The sequence below is a fragment of the Condylostylus longicornis genome, unplaced genomic scaffold, assembly GCF_029603195.1.
Source record: "Condylostylus longicornis isolate FDR11 unplaced genomic scaffold, ASM2960319v2 ptg000064l, whole genome shotgun sequence".
NCBI classification, from domain to species: domain Eukaryota; kingdom Metazoa; phylum Arthropoda; class Insecta; order Diptera; family Dolichopodidae; genus Condylostylus; species Condylostylus longicornis.
In genome coordinates, this window is record NW_026578032.1 from 596,663 (window position 1) to 615,873 (window position 19,211).

At 24.8% G+C, this 19,211-nt stretch overlaps 1 protein-coding gene and 1 long non-coding RNA gene across 2 annotated transcripts in view; both read left to right on the top strand.

Annotated features, from left to right (window-relative positions):
- LOC129612224 (uncharacterized) overlaps positions 1–14,032 on the top strand; it is a 57,515-nt gene extending 43,483 nt beyond the window's left edge. Inside the window, exon 3 of the long non-coding RNA XR_008697214.1 lies at positions 13,824–14,032. This is a non-coding gene — a long non-coding RNA (uncharacterized LOC129612224). The remainder of the gene's footprint in view (positions 1–13,823) is intronic.
- Positions 14,033–14,228: 196 nt separating this feature from the next.
- The window catches only part of LOC129612223 (neuropeptide Y receptor type 2-like), a 35,407-nt gene continuing 30,424 nt past the window's right edge, over positions 14,229–19,211 (top strand). Inside the window, exon 1 of the mRNA XM_055525756.1 lies at positions 14,229–14,677. Within this exon, the coding sequence (XP_055381731.1) occupies positions 14,303–14,677 (375 nt within the window). The 5' untranslated portion in view covers positions 14,229–14,302. The remainder of the gene's footprint in view (positions 14,678–19,211) is intronic.

Genomic DNA, 19,211 nt, shown 5'->3' on the forward strand with positions numbered 1-19,211 from the left:
TTTTTGTTCTTAATAATGATGTCTTATAATAGAATACGATTTTTAACTAAAATTGTCTTTATAATAATTAATCAATAAATTTCATAAATTAATTATGAACTATTAATCTATAAATAAAATTTAATATGAATTTAGTTTTCTAATTTGATAATAATAATTACCGTCGAATCTTGCCTGGTTTGCATAATATTTGCTGATAAACATTATTTTTACATATTTAAGTTTAATATTCAACAATGTTAATTCAATTTAAGGCCAATATCATACATATATAATTTCAGGTTTTTTTAAAATCATATATACAGGGTGTTTCACCAACAACTTTGCAACCATATATAATCAAGTAGAGGGTGAAAAATGCGTGAAGTTTTTGTTCAGAACATAGTGTTAAATCGCAACCGTTTCCCGAGCTACTGAGAATTCAAGAAAATTTGGAGAAATTTTAATATACATAAGTTTTTTTGCTTATAACTTCCGTTCCAAAAGAGATAAATGTTCCAAACAAATAAGCCTTTACTAAAGAATAGCTAGTTAATTGTTTTTCATGTTTTTTTTCGGAAATACAAGCATTCGAACTTCAAGAAAATTCCAATTTTCCTCATTTTTAGCACTTTTCCAAAAAATTTTTTGAAAAAAATGCTTATTAGTTTCACTCTGTCCGTCCGTCCGTCCGTCCGTGGACACTTTTTTTGTTTACAAAACTTCTACACCTTTGAAGATAGAAAGCTGAAATTTAATACGTTCATAGGTCTTCACTAGAAACTTATTTCCGTAGAACAAAATTTTTACCTATCTGCCCCCTCTAGAAGTTATACCCCCCCAAATGGCCTTTTTTAAATATTTGTTGCAATGAAACCATAAGCATTTTTGAAATTTTGCAAACGCAGAAAGACAGTGGCTTGCTTCCCCTTGCGCGGTATGCTATAGTTAAACTTTAGAAAAACAAAATGACCGTTCAAATTTACCGTTATCTAAAGTCCTTTTTTTCCAAATTTTTGATGTCGTTTTTCTTCTAGACCCCAGACTATAGAAGCTTGAAATTTTAGGAGCTTTTAGATATTAACAAATAGTTCATTTTGTTAGAAGAAATTTTTTTTTCATCTCCACCCCCTCTCAAGTTATCACCTCTTGAAATTCGTAAAATTTGAATTTTTGACACCTTATATTTCCGAAACCGCAAGCTTTTCCAAATTTTTATAAACGCAAAAAGCTAACGGTAAATTCCATGAAATTAAAAAATATAATTATTTTTCTTAACTCACACAATTAACCCTTAAAATCGAGCATTGTGTTAACCCCTTTTTATATTAATTTTTGCTTTATTTCAAAGACTGCATATATGCGTCATCCTAAATATATGCAATCCTAGAAATAGTTTTGTATATGAATGAAAATAATTTTAATAGTGTGATAGGTATACATAGACTGTATTTAAAAGCAGAATTTTCACTTGTTGAAGGGAAAAGTGCTACAATACAAACCATTGGTTTGACCCAACTTTATTTTTTTTGACTTTTTTTTTTGTCCTGACAATTTCTTCTGAAATCGTTTTTGAAACTTCCTAATTTCTCGATAGTTCGGAAACGGTTCACATGTTAACATTATGTTCCGAACAAAAATTTTACTCATTTTCGACCCTCTATCCGGTGGTGTATGGCTCCTAAGTTGTTGGTGAATCATCCTGTATTAATATAATGCCTTTTTCCTAATTTGTTCCAATACACATATTTTAGGATCATCTCATTAAACACGAAGATTTTAATGTACATAAGATAAAATGTAAGATAAAAAATATTCTCCCAATATTATAACACATGTATGTTTGTATATGTTTATAGACTTTGTTCATAAATTAATTAAATTTTTATATTGATTTTTGATCATTAAAGTCTTAAAGGAATTTTTTAAGTCTTTATATACTTACATACTTATATTTTCAATATTTTCCATATTTATTTATTACGATTTAATACATAAAATTTTGATTTCTTTTTTTTTTTTTTTGGTTTTTTGCCTTCTATATAATAAAAATATAAAATTCAATAAGTATTGAAGAAATATAGATAGAATGAAATCATAAATTTGTTCTTGTATCCAAACACAATATCATAAAAGAAAAAATCCAAATCAATATTATATTTATTCCCATAACAAATTGAATTGAATTCATTTTTATTTTACTAACTGATACAAAAATTTTTATTAAATTTTTCCTTTCATTTTTTGGTTTTTTATTTTTATTATTTTTTGTTTTACGAAAGTTGCGCTTTTTCAAAAGATTTTGTATTAAAAAAAAAATTTTATTTTTAATGAAAAAAGAAAATATATATTGAATTCGAATAACGTATATATACATATTTATATATATATATATATATATATATAAGTATGTTTATATATATATACATGCGTTATATATATATAAAATGTGCAACAGTTTAAATATTTATTGTTTTCATTATAACAATAGCCAATCCATTAATTTTAGCAGTATGTATTGTTGAATTATTCGATGAATAGAAATTGAATGGAGGAAAGAAGGCGGGACAGAGTGGGGGAATGGAATTTAAACAACAAGTTTTATAATATGAAAGAAAATTGTTGTTTTTTTTTATGAATGAGATTTTGTTATTTTTTTTGTCGTTTGTATTGCAGACTAAAATGAAATTAAAATAAAAAAATGTATATGTATAGCTATATAATAAAAATACAGGGTTATGCCGTGTAATTTTCTCGATTTCGAGACCTAATTTACAACAATTCTTTTTAATATGGAAATTAATCTTATAAAGAACTTACATGAACACAATTAAGAGGTTTATAGGCGCAATTTTTTCTTTTCAAGAATGAAATTTGAGGTAATGCCAGAATTAGCACAAAAAAAAATTTAAGAATTTCTCAAAAATATGGAAAATACGAAAAATTTCTATTTCTGGTGCATTCTAGTACAACGTACATCCTACATCCCATTAATATATTGAGACAAAAATCTTAAAATTGTACGTAAATGCACTAATTTTTTCTATTTAAAACATAAAAAAATTTCCAACACAAAAATTATTTTTAGAAAAACAAAATTGTCCTTGGAATATCTACGTTAGAAATCATCACATTTTTTTAACCCCCCCATGGCAAGGTAACAATAATTACTATTTTTAATTATTTTTTAAAACTAATTTTTGTAATGAAAAAAGTAAGTAAATATCACAGTTATAAGACTAGCTCTCCTAATTGACTTTCATTTTTTTGCAAGAGCAAATTAATTTGCCAACTTCTAGGCTATATTTTTTTTTTAAATTTACAAATTAAAAAAATTGTCAATGTAATTTGAGAATTTTATCAACGTAAGAAATTTAAATGTACTCAACAAGTATTTTGACCGTAAGTCAAAATGAAAAAATCTAATAATATCTTACATTCCTATTGTAATAAACGGGAAAATTAAAAACACAATAAAAACAAGTACAATGTAAAATATCGTAAAAATTTTTTTTTTTTAAATTTAAGATTGTGCTATTTTTCATCTCCTTTTTTCGTATAATAAATTTAGCTTTGAAGTATTTTTGGTTCATTTTTTATTGTTGTTTTTGTTGTTTAATTTGCTTTTTCATTTTCATACTCGTCCTTTTAATTTCTAGATGGTAAACTGTTATAGACGTACATATGTATCTAAATATATATATGTATAAAATGTGAAACATTTCTGTTGATTTTCCCTTAGGGGTTATTTTCCCTTGGTTTCTTTATTGTTGAAAATATTTTGTTTTTTCGTTTTTCTTTCATTTTTAAATTATAATGAGGTTAGTTTTTCATATTGTTCATCTAATTGTCTGTCATATCATTTTTAAAATTTTTTACAATTTTTTTATATATAAAAAGCTATTTTTTCCCTTTTTGGATATTAAAAAAATATGCTAAAAACATTTCTCTTCAAAAAAAATAAATTTTTTTTTTTTCACAAAAATGCTTTGAATGCATAAAATTTTTTTTCTTTTTTAATTTACTGTATACGTTTGTATAAAGAGAAAAATTGCATATCTTAAGGCGTATACGTTATGCTTTAATTTTTTGAAATTACATATGTGTGTGCTTATGTAGTTAATACAGAACAGTGTTATGTAAACGATGGTATTTAAAGGTTATATGGACATCTTTTATATGTGTATGTGATTGCATATATGAGCATTTATTAAAATTTCTATGAATGCTTTTGGGTATTTAGTCTCGTTTGTGAATTATTAAAATATAAAATCTTGAATTTTCTTGTATCTTAAAAATAAATTTAATATTATGTGTAGCTACATTTGACACGTTTTTAAAATGTTCAATTTTTAAAAAGCGAGCTCTAGATGAATTTTAAAATAGAAAATTGGAATTTAATTTTGTATCTTATTCGTAATATTTAATGTACATCATGCAAGCCTACATTACGAGTATATATATTAGAGATTTTGTAGGTATTTTTATTAGATTTAAATAAAACAAGATAGACGTGAGCGTGCAGATTTGTATAATTTCGTAATTGTATTCGAATCTGATTAAGAGCACAATTAAAATTACTGACATATTTGTGCACACTTAAATAGTTTTCCAATTGGATTTGTTTACATTATTAAGATTAATTCAACATGTTCATTTACTAGTCAGTACAGCTTAATTGAAATCAAAGATCAATTTCAATTCCAGCTTATCTTTATCGTAATAATTTTTATTACTGCAAACACCAATATATTATTTAAGATTTTTCACAAGAATCGGGCATTTTCTCTTAATTTTCCAAGATTTCTTAATATTTCTGCAATAACAAAATAAAATTCTTTCTCATATACTGTAAATTCTAATAATATGTACCTGTATTGTAAAAAATCAGATAACTGATAATTGTATTTACGATAAAATTTTTAATATTTATTTATTTTTTCAAAAAATTTATACAATTTTTATTGCTATATAATGTTTTTGAAGTGCATTAATAACAACTATAAAAAAGAAAAACTTTTTAAAATGAAACATTTTAATTGGTAAAAACGTCACAATTCAAAAGGATTCAAAGAAAATGAACTAAAGAAACAAAAAAAAAATCATAAAAACGAAATTGTAGAAATAAAATTGTAGAAATAAAATAAAAAAAAAAAATGAAAATGACCTTTGTTTTCTCAACTACTTTAAGAATTTTTATTGAATTTTAATTAGAATTTTGCTGATATTTAATAAAATAATAAAATTTTACGATTTTATTATGAGAAATAAAATTTTAATATTATACGTTTGTGTGTATGTGTGTGTTTGTTTTTCTTAATTATTTAACATTTTAACAAAAATTTTTCTCACATTAAATTCATTTTTCTGTATAAATAATAACCATCATATTGTTGTGTACGTGCTTATTAAATTGTAGAGAGTTAAGAATTTCAAAAAATTATACAGTGGAAAAATATGGGAGACTACTTAACATTTCTGTATTTAAGATACTTAAAATATTGAAAATATATTGTAAATTTTTACTGTTGCAGTGCATAAGGTTCAAAATTTTCTCAAATTTAAAATTCATTTTGCATTAAGTATTTTAATAAATGTACAGAAATTGCTTATTAGAGTAGGGAGGATAAGAAATTCTAAAAAGTAAATTTTTGCCCTAAATACTTAAATGTACCGAGTGTAACAAATGTCCTAAATGAAGAATTCAAGGCGCGTATAATATAATTTTCATTTTTTAGTTTTCTAAAATAATTTTTCTTATTTCTTTTGTGAAAAATTTGATTTTAGTCCTTTTTCGATATTTTTGTTGTATAATTTTTTTTTTATTATTATAAGGGCTTATATGTTGATGCTTATGTTAATATTTAAAAAATAAAATTGCCTTTGTGTCACAAATGTATTTTAATATTTTAATTTTGATTCAAAGAATTACTCTACGACTTCAATAGTTCTAGTCCTTAATAATGTAATCTAATAAATTGTTATACTTAGTATTGTTAAAATTATTAAAATTATTATTTTATTATACTGTAATTTTTATACTGTTAATTCCAATATAGTTTTATTAATACTGACATTTGGCGTATTATTTAGAGCTGTAATAAATTAGAACGAAGGCACAATAAGTAACTGTTGTGCTATTTAAAATTGAGCAAAAACGACATATAATTTGTATAATTTAGCAAATTATTTCTCCTTTCACAAGCAAATTAATTTTCAGAGAAATTTTCATTTTACACGGCAATCCGGGTATATTTTAGATTTTAACAGTTTATAGATATTAATGAATATTTTATTCTATTAGAACAAAATTTCTTTGCAGGTTCTCCTTCTCACAAGTTAATATGTAGCTCTATTTTTAGATATATGTACAAAATAAAAATTTTTAGTCTCACATTTCGTCGACATTTTCAGATCTATATATCTAACTTCTCTAAAAGCGAACATGTAACTGTAACCGTCCTCTTAGACAAAACTATAACCTTCTATAACCTATAAGCTTATCTCTGTTAACTAGAAATATAACTCAAATTTTATTTTAAAAATTTTTCGAAATGTAACACTGAAAGATTCCCTCTTAGATTATGTTAGGTTAAGGTGTCCCGGCCCCCCCAAAAAGTACACATATGCCAACTAGACCCGATGAAGTACCACCGTATCTCTTCTTTTCCGCCTCTGTTTCGAACCAGCCCGAGCTCCTCAAAAATCGGCTCAAATTTCTAACGCTTACAATCGCTAAGTCCGTAGTGCGCTCGAAGAAATAAGACCCAAGAAATCTCTGCCTGGAGTTCGTCAGCGCCGGACATGAGAAGATTTCTCCTAAATATATGCAAAATTATTTGATAATACAAGAATTCAACATGCTCATTATAAATTTTAATAACATAATTTTCATTGCATAGACTTAAAGCTTCATATAATAACGCAAGTTCTTAAATGAAAAGCAAAATTTCCAAAAGAACTAAGTGCAATTTCACAAGCCATGGGGTTGGCGATTGTATCTTGTTTTAAAATATCTTTTATTACGAACATTTTTACAAACAAATTTAATTGAATATTACAATTTTCTCTACTGTGTATACTTTTATTCAATCCTATATATTTGGGTCATGCGTTACACCTTATTACCTTCAAATAACAATATAATTTTTATGTTGTGTTCATATTTTGGTTAGTGGTTTAATTATATACGACTTGAGTTTTTTTATTAAGTTATAAAAATAAATGTAAACAAATTAATTACCATAGATTTTTAATAATTTAATACTTTTTTTTAGCAAAAATATACACGGGCAAGGTTTGTGTTTTTCACAAAAAAAAAATGAATTTAATAATTAAAATTTAACATGATATTCTTTTAGCTTTGTTATACCCCTTTATTATATTTTATGCATCCTTTTTTACGCACATTTTGTAATACAAAACCTATAATTCAAAAATTTTACAGCATATTTCTGTTTACATGTTATTGTATGAGTGTATGTTTGTATATTTTGCTATGAAATCAAATTATAGGTATATTTTTGTTAAATGTATGTATAAGTGAGTACTCGTATATAAGAAAATATTTATTTTGGAATATAAATTTAAATTTGAACTATGTAGTATAGCTATACGGAAAGGATGTATAGCCTATAGGCTATATTATAAGGTACCTTAACATTTTTATAAAGATTTTATGTTTCAATATGTTTCATATTATATAGAAAGTAAATCAAGATGAAAGTTTATTTCATATACATACATATATACCTAACCCAATCTACCAAAATTTGTCCTTCATTTTTTCAACAACAATATTATATTAATAATAATAAATATGAACATATTTTGACAATATAGGAATTCTTTTCAAAAAAATATACAAAAATCTATGCCAACATATTAATACAGGATGGTTCGGCTTGGCTGTAACAGCCCTCGGGAGATGATTTCTTGGAGTTTTTTTTGTAAAAAACTCATAAGTAGTGGAAGTAGAGACTCAGACGTCTAGTTTGAGCGAAACCGGTTTGAAAAAATTCTATGTCACGAATATGCACTCTAGTTTCGAAGCTGTTGAAGTTACAATAATGATCGGATGGGAAGCTTATTTTTTCAATTGATAGACCTACATAAAAATATGCCAATCATTGGTGTCACACTTACTGCATTCGAGTTACAGTCATTCAAACATAAAATTTTAGATTAGAAATCTGAAAAATTTTCTGAAAACATTAATTATCTTCAAAGTGTCCGCTATTCTTGTTTTGGTTCGAAGCGCTACGTCATATTATAAAGCATTGTTATGCATAATCTTCATGTCATATGCGCCGTTTGTCAGCTAAAGAAAAAATTTTATAATTAATTTTTGCGATTACTGTGTAAAATAGACTAAGGAGTCTTCTTTAAAGGAAACAGGTGGAAACATTAAACTCTAACGAGTCACCAACCAAGCGCGTTTAGATTAGAACCAGACCACCCTGTATATTATATATTACTTTTTTATATATTATATAAAAGTTAATAAAATTTTGCAATTTATTCCATAAAATTTTGTTTACATAACTCCTATAATTATGCAAATTTTTATATTTTGTTTTTTTTTCTAAATTTATTCTTTCGCTCTGTTAATAGAAAATTTCCTAGCTATTTTCTTATAGCTATTCACAAAAAAAATTTTTTTATGAATATAAATTATATATTTTGTATAAATTATAGGATTTCCTTAATTTGATCGAGTTATTGTTATAACTTTCGAAGTATAAATTTTTGTATATTTTTAGGCGTGTATGTGTGTTATAAAATAATGTTACGAAATTTAAAAATTTCAATTCCAAATTTATATTAAATTTTATTATTTATTGTGTGTATATTTAGAATATTACTCTTAAGTTTTTTTCACCAAATCACTAAGCATATGCCATTTAAATCCTGAAGTTGTCATGTATTTGTCGGTATGAGCAAGTATAGGAGCGGTGTACTTTGTTTTAAATTTAAGTATTAATCAAGTTTACTAAATGCAATTACAAATAGGAGGATCCATAATTATTTCATATGTGTTTTTATCATTAGATACGATTCGAAACCCTATTTTTTTAAAGTTTTCCAATTAAACATATGTAATATTGTAAATATGCAATTTAATAACAATTAATAGTTCTTGTTCCAAACATATACTTAAATATTTTACAAAAAATACCACAACTTAATTTGTAATCATCACGTATGTATCTCCTCTGTCATTATTATTTCATTCACTATTCATGTATTATACTTAATTTTAACCTATGCATAACGGGAAAACAAATTAATAATAATTTAATTATATATTATATTCCTTAGGTTTCCAATTATTATAAGGTAATTTTTAATATTTGGGAAAATATATTGGATGTGGTTTGGTTTTGGATTAAACATACTAAATTAGCAACTCTGGTCCGGTATGTGTTTTAATAAAAAATTCATTTTTTCCAAATAACAAACAGAAATTTTCGGAGTAATTTTCTTTATGAACTTATAAAACTTTTAAATTTAAATATAAAATATTTATTTAAAATAAAAAACAATCTGATGTGATCAGCACATATCCGACCGCAAGGTGTATATTGTTCATTTTAGTAAAAAATATTGCAAAAGATTGTGAAAATGCCATTTAAACATTTCTTCCAAATTTTAAGAACTCCAGCAAATTTTTAGTTAACATACTTAGAAAAAAAAATAATTTTGGTTCCTAATTGAGATAGACTTTATGTCATCCAAATTGCCTGGAAAGTTTTTCAGTTTTTGGAAAGTCTTCAGATATCAAACAAAACCCAATCATAAAGTTTCATAAAATTTCATCAATATTATTTACATAGACATGTTAAAAAAATGTGAAAGCAGCCTTTAGTGAAAGTTAAGTTTTCGAGCCCTGATAGCGCCAAAAAATGTGTAAATTTATTTCTTTAACACACTGAATTCAATTTATAATAAATTTCAAGAAAATTGGTTGATTTTTTCTATTTATATGCGCGAAAATGTAAACTTGGCCCAAAATGTAAACTTAGATAGAGTGACAAAGAGATAGGCAGATAGGCAGATAGACCGACCGATATTTCTCTTATAAATAGTTTACTTATGTTTCCCTAGCATTGGGAAACGCAATTTCGGCCGAAAATTCCACATGTGAAATTTGGTGCCATCACATAACCTCCCTTATTGTCTGAAGTGCGGGTCATGAATAAAAAAATCATAAAATTGTTGTTAATTAATTTAATTAATTGTTTAAGTGAATCGTTACCTTTATATAAAAGGGTTTCTATTGTAATTTTTATACCTTAAAATACTATAGAAAATTTAAAATTTAAAATTTTATCTCCCTGGTTTTGTTATTGTTTTTTTTTTTTTAATATCAAGGCTCATATATTAATTTTCCATTCATTTACTGAATATTTTCAATTTTACATCCTTTGAGTTTATTTTTTTTTTTGTTTATCTAGCATCAGTAACGTTATTACAAAGAAATACCATTTTTACCAGAAAAAAAAAATTTTTTACCATAATTTACCAAAATAATTTTTTTTATATTTTATACATGTTGGTATTCAATTATTAAATGCTGTTGTAGTCATGGTGTGGGGATTAACGTCACGAATTTTTATGGTTTTTAGCACTTTTCCAAAAAATTTTTGAAAAAAAGTGCTTATTAGTTTCACTCTGTCCGTCCGTCCGTCCGTCCGTCTGTCCGTGTGTCTGTTTACAAAACTTCTACACAGTTGAAGATATAAAACTGAAATTTTATATGTATATAGATCTTTACTAGAAACTTATTTTCGTAGAACAAAATTTTTACCTATCTCCCCCCCCCTAGAAGTTATACCACCCCAAAACCCTAAAAATGGACTTTTTTAACTATTCGTTGCAATGAAACTATAAGCATTTTTGAAATTTTTCAAACGCAGAAAGGCAGTGACTTGCTTCCCCTAGCGCGGTATACTATAGTTAAACTTTAGCAAAACAAAATGGCCGTTCACATTTACCGTTATCTAAAGTCCTTTTTTTCCAAATTTTTGCTTTCGTTTTTCTTCTAAACCGCAGCCTGTAGAAGCTTGAAATTTAAGAGACTTTTAGATATTGACAAATAGTTCATTTCGTTAGAAAAAAAATTTTTTCCAACTCCACCCCCTCTCAAGTTATCGCCTCTTGAAATTTGTAAAATTTGAATTTTTAACACCTTATATTTCCGAAACCGCAAGCTTTTCCAAATTTCTACAAACACAAAAAGCTAACGGTGAATTCCATGACATTAGAAAATATAATTATTTTTCTTAACTCACACAATTAAACCTTAAAATCAAGCATTATGTTAACCCCATTTTATATTAATTTTCGCTTTATTTCAAAGACTGCATGTACTCGTATGCATGATCCTAAATATATGCAATCCTAGAAATAGTTTCGTTTATGAATAAAAATAGTTATAATAGTGTGGTGGATATATACAGATTGTATTTAAAAGCAGTATTTTCACTTGTTGAAGGGAAAAGTGCTACAATACAAACCATTGGTTTGACCCAACTTTATTTTTTTTTGTATAATTTCCAAAACTGTTAGTGTATATATTTGGTAATTTTATATCTATAATAATTTTACATATTTTATAGCATGAGTTTACAATAGGTCTAACTCATATTAAAAAACCTTTATTTGGGAAAAAAATTATTTATAATTTGGACTTGTTTTGTATGAAAGGATTTTATCTATTATAAATATTTTTCAATATTGTTGAATTAATTTTATGTTAGATAAGTATAGGTTCCAAAGAGAGTTATAAAGAATTAACTTTAAGAGAATTTTAAAATATACTATACTAAATAAATAAATGAGAGAAGGAAGGGAGAGAAGTGAGTATCACAAATACTTAAAATTGTGAATTAATTCACCATTATAATTATTATCGTTCTGACTTAAAGAAAACGAGAAAAAAAGTAGAGTTGACTTTGTCAACTCTGTGATACCCGTACGAATTTGTTGTCCTATGTGCGAATAACTAATGTGCCATAACTAACTATGGGGCAGACTATGACTTTAAATTGCCGTATTACCATATTAATTTATGCAAAATTTCAGTACTATGTGTTTTTCAAAATACTGGTTGTGCCAAACTACTATTGAAGTTGTATGGCAGCTACCAGAAAGAGCCAAGAAATTTTAGCGAATTTTATCAAGCACATCGGCCCTACTAATATATTCACTTGTGTGAAATCTCAATATCACAGCTTTTATAGTTTCTGAGATATAGCCAAATAACTTTTGAAGTTGTATGGCAGGTACCAGAAGGAGCCAAGTAATTTCAACAACTTTTACGAGACGCATTGGCCCTACTAATATATTCGTTCGTGTGAAATTTCAATACCATAGCTTTAATAGTTTCTGAAATATAGTCAAATAACTTTTGAAGTTGTATGGCAGGTACCAGAAGGAGCCAAGTAATTTCAACGACTTTTATGGGACACATTGGCCCTACTAATATATTCGTTTTTGTGAAATTTCAATACCATAGCTTTAATAGTTTCTGAAATATAGTCAAATAACTTTGAAGTTGTATGGCAGGTACCAGAAGGAGCCAAGTGATTTCAACGACTTTTATGAGTCACATTGGCCCTATTAATATATTTGTTTGTGTGAAATTTCAATACCACAACTTTTATAGTTTCTGAGATATGGCCAAATAAATTTTGAAGTTGTATGGCAGCTACCCGAAGCGGTACCCCGATCACGTCCAATTTAAATAGGGTTCTGGCACTTACTACAATAAATCATTTGTGAAAATTTGGTGAACTTAGCTCAATTAGTTTTTGAGTTATCGTTCGGACGGACGGACGGACGGACGGACGGACGGACGGACGGACGGACGGACGGACAGACAAAGCTAAATCAACTCAGAATTTGACGCTGATCAAAAACATACACTTGAGTCTATATCTAACACCGTTATTTCTTAGCGTTACAAACGGTAAGGCAAATTTAGTATACCCTTCGAACATACGTTCGTACGGGTATAAAAAAGAAAAATAGGTAGCGGAAGAAATTTTGAGATAAATTTTATGATAGGCTCTTATCCTACTAAGAGAAAATATACTAATATTAATGACGTTTATTTGAAACTCTCATTTTTCAATTGATTTTTTTTTTGCTTCCTGCTTTACAATTTACACTTACAATTAGTTTCCGGTAATACTAAAGAAACAGACACTAATTTCACTTCAAATTTTAATATTAATTTCACAACTATTCCATGACAATGACATTCTTGAGTGTAAGAGATGGAAAGAGAACCAATACTGTTATTAAAGTACATTATACTATTACCGAACGAATATTATTACAAGCAGCAATAAAAAAATACTATTAAATCAAGTTCAATAAAATAGAATAATAGACTAAATACAAATTTCAAATTTAGTTATTAATTTTTAAAAATGATAATTACCATTTGATTGCCCAAGAGATTTTGTGTAATTACAGTGAAAGCCCGTATTTGTTAGGAATTCTCAATTCATTCCAAGACTTCTATTACAAATTCAAAATCCATGATTTTTTTTTTAAAAATCCTTTTGAAGTTCATTAATAGCATTTTCTCTGAATTATTTTTCTGTAAAATTAAAAAATTAAATTATATAATTTATGTATGTGTGAATGTATGTATGTTTATGCAAATTATAATTTTTTTATGAATTTAATAAATTATATTTTGTATGTGCATTGAAAAACCCTTTGAATTTTTTTTTTTTTGAAACTTTTTATTCAATTAAAAAAAAATTTTTTTTTTAGTCTTCTGAAATTTTTATAAAGTTTTCTAATTACATTTTTCAATTTAATTTCAGGTTTCAGCAACTTTATTTATTTTATTTTTATTTTTTTGATTATTTTAATATTTTCCACATTTTTGTTTTTTAATAATACCGAGACTAATACCATAAAATCTATTCAATTATGGTTTTAATGGATTTTTGAAGAAAAAAAAAACAAAACAAAATGAAAAATCGAAAATTGAAAATTCTCATGCTATAAAATAAAAAAACACAGAGAGAAAAAAAATTTAATTATCATTATTACAATCTAGTAATCATCGCACATTTGTCAACAAAATCAACATATTAAAAATAAAATAAAATAAAAAAAATTATTATAAAAGAAAAAAAAATTAAAATCCGAGAAAATTGCAAATAAATTGTTATATTTTTTTTTTGTATTCAATGAACATTTTCAATAAAAAAAACAGAAAAAAATCGGATTTTAAAATAAAAAAATAAAGGACGAAAATTAATAAAATAATCACCATCAGCACCAATAAAGAAACAAAATGGATGAGGATTCATTGGATAGCAGTAATTTAACATTATTTTTAAATTACACTAATTGGGATAATGAACATACCATTGAAAATAAAACTTTAGTTAAAAATAATGGACCCACAAATATAACAGATTTAATGGATAATACAGCAATACAAATTATTTTTGGTTCATTATATACATCAATATTTATATTGGGAATATTTGGGAATTTTCTTGTTTGTTATGTGGTATTTAGCAATAAATCAATGTTAACTGTTACAAATTTATTCATCAGTAATTTGGCATTATCTGATATAATGTTATGTATATTGGCAATACCATTTACACCATTATATACATTTTTAAAAGAATGGATATTTGGAAAAGTTTTATGTCATGTGGTAAGTTTAGAAAATATTTTTTTTTAAGAAAATTATTATATGGACATACATTTTTTATTTAATTTAATTTTAATTAAAATAATTTACATAATTTATTACAGATTTTATAGTAGTCTTAATAATATTCATATGAGGTCTTCTATGTTCTGGAGTTGTAAGACCATTCATCTAAAATAACAATTACTTAATTTGAAATAATATTGATGTGAGCTAAATCATAAATTATTTCTCATCATACTGAAGCTCAATCATTTGCAGTTTAAATTTTCTTATTATTTTTAATTTTATAAAAAAGTCGAACCTAGATGGAATATACCGATATAGTTTATTAGATTATTCATAGAAGGGAGTAAAATATTCAGGGAGTAAAATTTGGAAAATAAAATATTTTTGATTTTAATAATTTCGGACTTCATTCACAGACAAACGATTCAGATTAACACAATCAAATTTATTCAAATTTCTGATTAATCATAATTGAAGGTTTGCAATTACGGTTCACTGGACAAACCCTTTAGTTTCATAACATAATTAATTTTTATAGTTTTGAAAAATTCTACTGCAAATTACAAACATTTTAAACATTTTTAAACAAAAAAATTTCTAATTTTCTCAATTAGGCAAAAAAACCGAGAAAAAAACAAAATGATAGTTGAAGTTGACACATTATTAGAAAAATATCATTTATGATGATTGAGATTCGGTTTGCATAACGTTTAGAATACAATTTCTAAAAAGACGTAGAGCAAAAACGAAGATTAAGCTTTCACTATTAGAAAATTGTTGTTGAATTTGATTTTCGGTTTCTTTAACGGCAAATTGGTGTTATAATAATTTCATATCATTTTCTACATATACAAGAAATATTTTATTTATTTTAATAACAGTATTACATGTGCTTAACATTTGCAGCAACTAAAATTTAAGGAAATGTGCAATAATTTTTATAGTAGATACGTTCACCCACATATAATCGCACATTATCAAAGAATCACCCAATAGAATTTATATATTTCATTATTTATAGTATATACTAAATATAATTTCTAAATTTCAATTAGTTTATTCAATTAGTTATTTAATTTTATACATGAAATATATATTATATAATGGCTCAATAATTTCGAAAACAACACAAATGGTGCTGCTTATACAAGAATCATCCTATGCACTTGTAATATATAAGTAGTTTTAATGGCGTCTAGTCTAAATGTTTTGCAATTTATTCATAATTTTAAATTATATGAATTTTTATATTTCATATAACACTTGTTTTTCTCAAATATTCAAACTTTTATATAACTTTTAAAGAATTTAATAAGAAAAAATATGGAAAAAATAAAATTAATTTTAATAAATTTTCGATTATTCAACAAAAATATTGGAAAACCATTATAATAGAAATTGAATATTTAAAAAATATTCAACCATATTTTTTTTTTTTTGTAAAATTGTATAACATAATTATTGTGCTTAAACTTCTTCTCCTATTTTTTTCGGGTCTATATGAAATTCTCTAGTAATTTTTATAATATACTTTGCTTAGATTCATGTCTACTTCTGTAAAAATTAAGGATTTTATAAATAAGTTTTTGAATACACATAATAATACTTAAATAACGTATATATTATTTATACGATATTAGGAAAGTAGCCAAATGTAATAATTTTTTATTGAAAATTTCTATGGTATAGAGCAAATATGGTTTTTTATTAGTCTGTGTGTATCGTAAAATCATGTGATATAAATTCAATATTTAAAATAAATTTTGTTTCTTTAAGTATGTAATAATAAAAAATATAATATTATTTTTCTGTTTTATATACTATTTTTTTTTTATATAGTTAGCCCTTTTGTTTGAAATTGCCACTCCAAATGTGGAAATTCTTTGAAGAATAATCTTATATGCACACATGTAAATTGTATGCCTATTTAATTTTCTCTGTTTTTCTCTCTATTCTATATATTATTACACATATACATATATAATCTTGAAAATATAGATTTTATATTTTATATTGAAATCCATTTTGGATGAATAAATAAATTGTCCTTGAACTTTATTTTGTAACTATAAAAAAAAAAAACTTTTACGCTTTCTCTCTTGTATTTTTTTTTTTTGGTTTTCTCATCGCTTCCAATAACTATTTTGCTACTTATTAAATATTGAATACTTACATATATATATATAAGTATGTATAACTACCACATCAGCCTTTTTATATTTAAATATTATTAAATTTTTATTAAAATATTAAATATTTAGTCAAATATTTGCCAAATATTATTCGATAGCCGGTTGCGTGTTATGTACAATTTAAATTTTATAAAAGGAAAATTATCCAATGGTTAAATTAAAAATTTATGTTGATTAATATACGATGGTAACTTATTATAATATATGAATGACCCTTAAAACATATTGAAATTCATTTGAAATTCCTTTTGTGGTATTGCAAATACATAGTTATAATTTTTGTAGCTGTAAGTTCTTTAAAAATATTATTTAGGAAAAATTGCATATATTTAGGGGCATTTTATTTATGCTATAAATTTATTAATTGAATTTTCTCATAAAAGGATTATGTAATATTATTATTCAAATATATTATACTTTTGAGTCTATTCGAACACATGTTTGTCAACCTGGATACTAAATTCAATAACAATTTTGCAACTAAAAAAATGAAAACATATGCTTAAAATTTTAAGTATTGTAAAATATTTATCGGAATCATCTTGTAAAATACAAACTTTCAAATATACTTTTATTATTTGTTTTTATTTTACATATATATTAAGACGATGTCATTAAAATGTTTTAAGTATCGATAATAAGTACCAAATATAAGTAATAAAATCAAAATTTTTGCAACTCAAAAGATTTAGATAATACTCGTAAAAATAGGAAAAATTCTATACTCCTACGCGTTCCTATATATTTATGTATGTTTCATTTGTAAAAACATATGTGAATGGCATAGGTGTAAAGTAATAAAATTCTGTGGTGACTAGCAATAGCTGATATTATTGGTGGTTTTTAATTTTATGTCAAGTTCAAATTTTTTCTAGATTTTCAAAAAATAATTAAGAAAAACTAATCTGAAACTTAAACCTAATTTTCTAAATGTTGACACGTCATTTCATCCAATACTTAAACCTGATTTGAATTTGACCTTTTTGAGTTGTTATGTACCTTATCAAATTTTAATACCTTATCAAATAATTTTTACAAAATCAAATTTACAAGATGTAGGGTATAATTCGGTCGGTGAAGGCCAACTAAAATGTTTTTACTTGTTTTTTTTTTTTGTGGTTTCATTGTAAATTTTTTTGTAATTTATCATTTTCTAGTTTAAACATATTTTCTGCTATTAGACTTGTGGTTAAAGACCAAATCAAAATTTAATATAGGTGGTGTTGTTGTTTACATTCAACCGTTTTCGTTAGCCTCGCACAAGACTTTTAAAAAATTAAATATCAAATTTATTTTCAATTTTGATCCCTGATTTAGAATGTTAAAGATAATGTGGTAAAATTTAATAAGAAATGAGAAAAGTTAATAACTTTTTGAGATTTACTCATTGCAGAGTTTTTTGACTCTCATTAATTAACGATATGAAAAAAATTTCCTTTTGTATAACAATAATATCCTATAACATTTATATTAAGGGGAAATTTATATTTATAAAATGATTTTGTATTTATAAAAATATGCTTATTTAGTAAATTACCAATTTCTTGTATATTAATTATAATGACTTAACGGAATAAAATATAAACTGATGTTATCCTGATTTTATTTTAAAGATTTCTTGTTGCCGGAAATAAGACAATTTGAATAAATATTGTATAAAATATAATGACGAATTTAAAAAGGATCTTTATCTCATAAAATAATTTTGGGTGGGAGTTTATTAAAAATTAAGCGTGCGGTGCTATGAAATGAAAATATAAAACGAAACAGAGATAATATCGATTTGGTATTATTATAAATTTTACATATACGAGTAGTGGTATATATATGTATATATGTATATATATATGTGTTTAATATAATATTTTGGTTTTGAGCTTCTTTTATTTTCTTTTCGCATAATGAATATGGATTGGATTCCCTTTATATAACCATTACCTTTTTTTTATATAAACGTATGGAATATATTTCGAATGTCTTTAACATGATTAATGTTAAAGATTCAAACAAGATTCTAAAATTTTCTCAATTTTATTTTTTTTTTTGGTTTTCTCTGCTTTTTTAAATAATATAAGAATAAGATTGATGAGATTGATATGTTTGATTCTCGCGTTTCTTGTATCATTCATATTCCACTTAATTTAAAATTTATCACCTTCTCTCATCTCTTTTTCGTATTAACATAATTTTCTTTTTCGTTTCTAATTCAAAACAATCTTAAGTATAGAAAGGAAAAAGGAAAAAAAAAAAATATTTTCTCTTAATGCTTGATTAAATTTGCGACAATTCTCGATTTTTTTGTTTTTTTTTTTGATACTTTAAAAAAAAAAATTTTG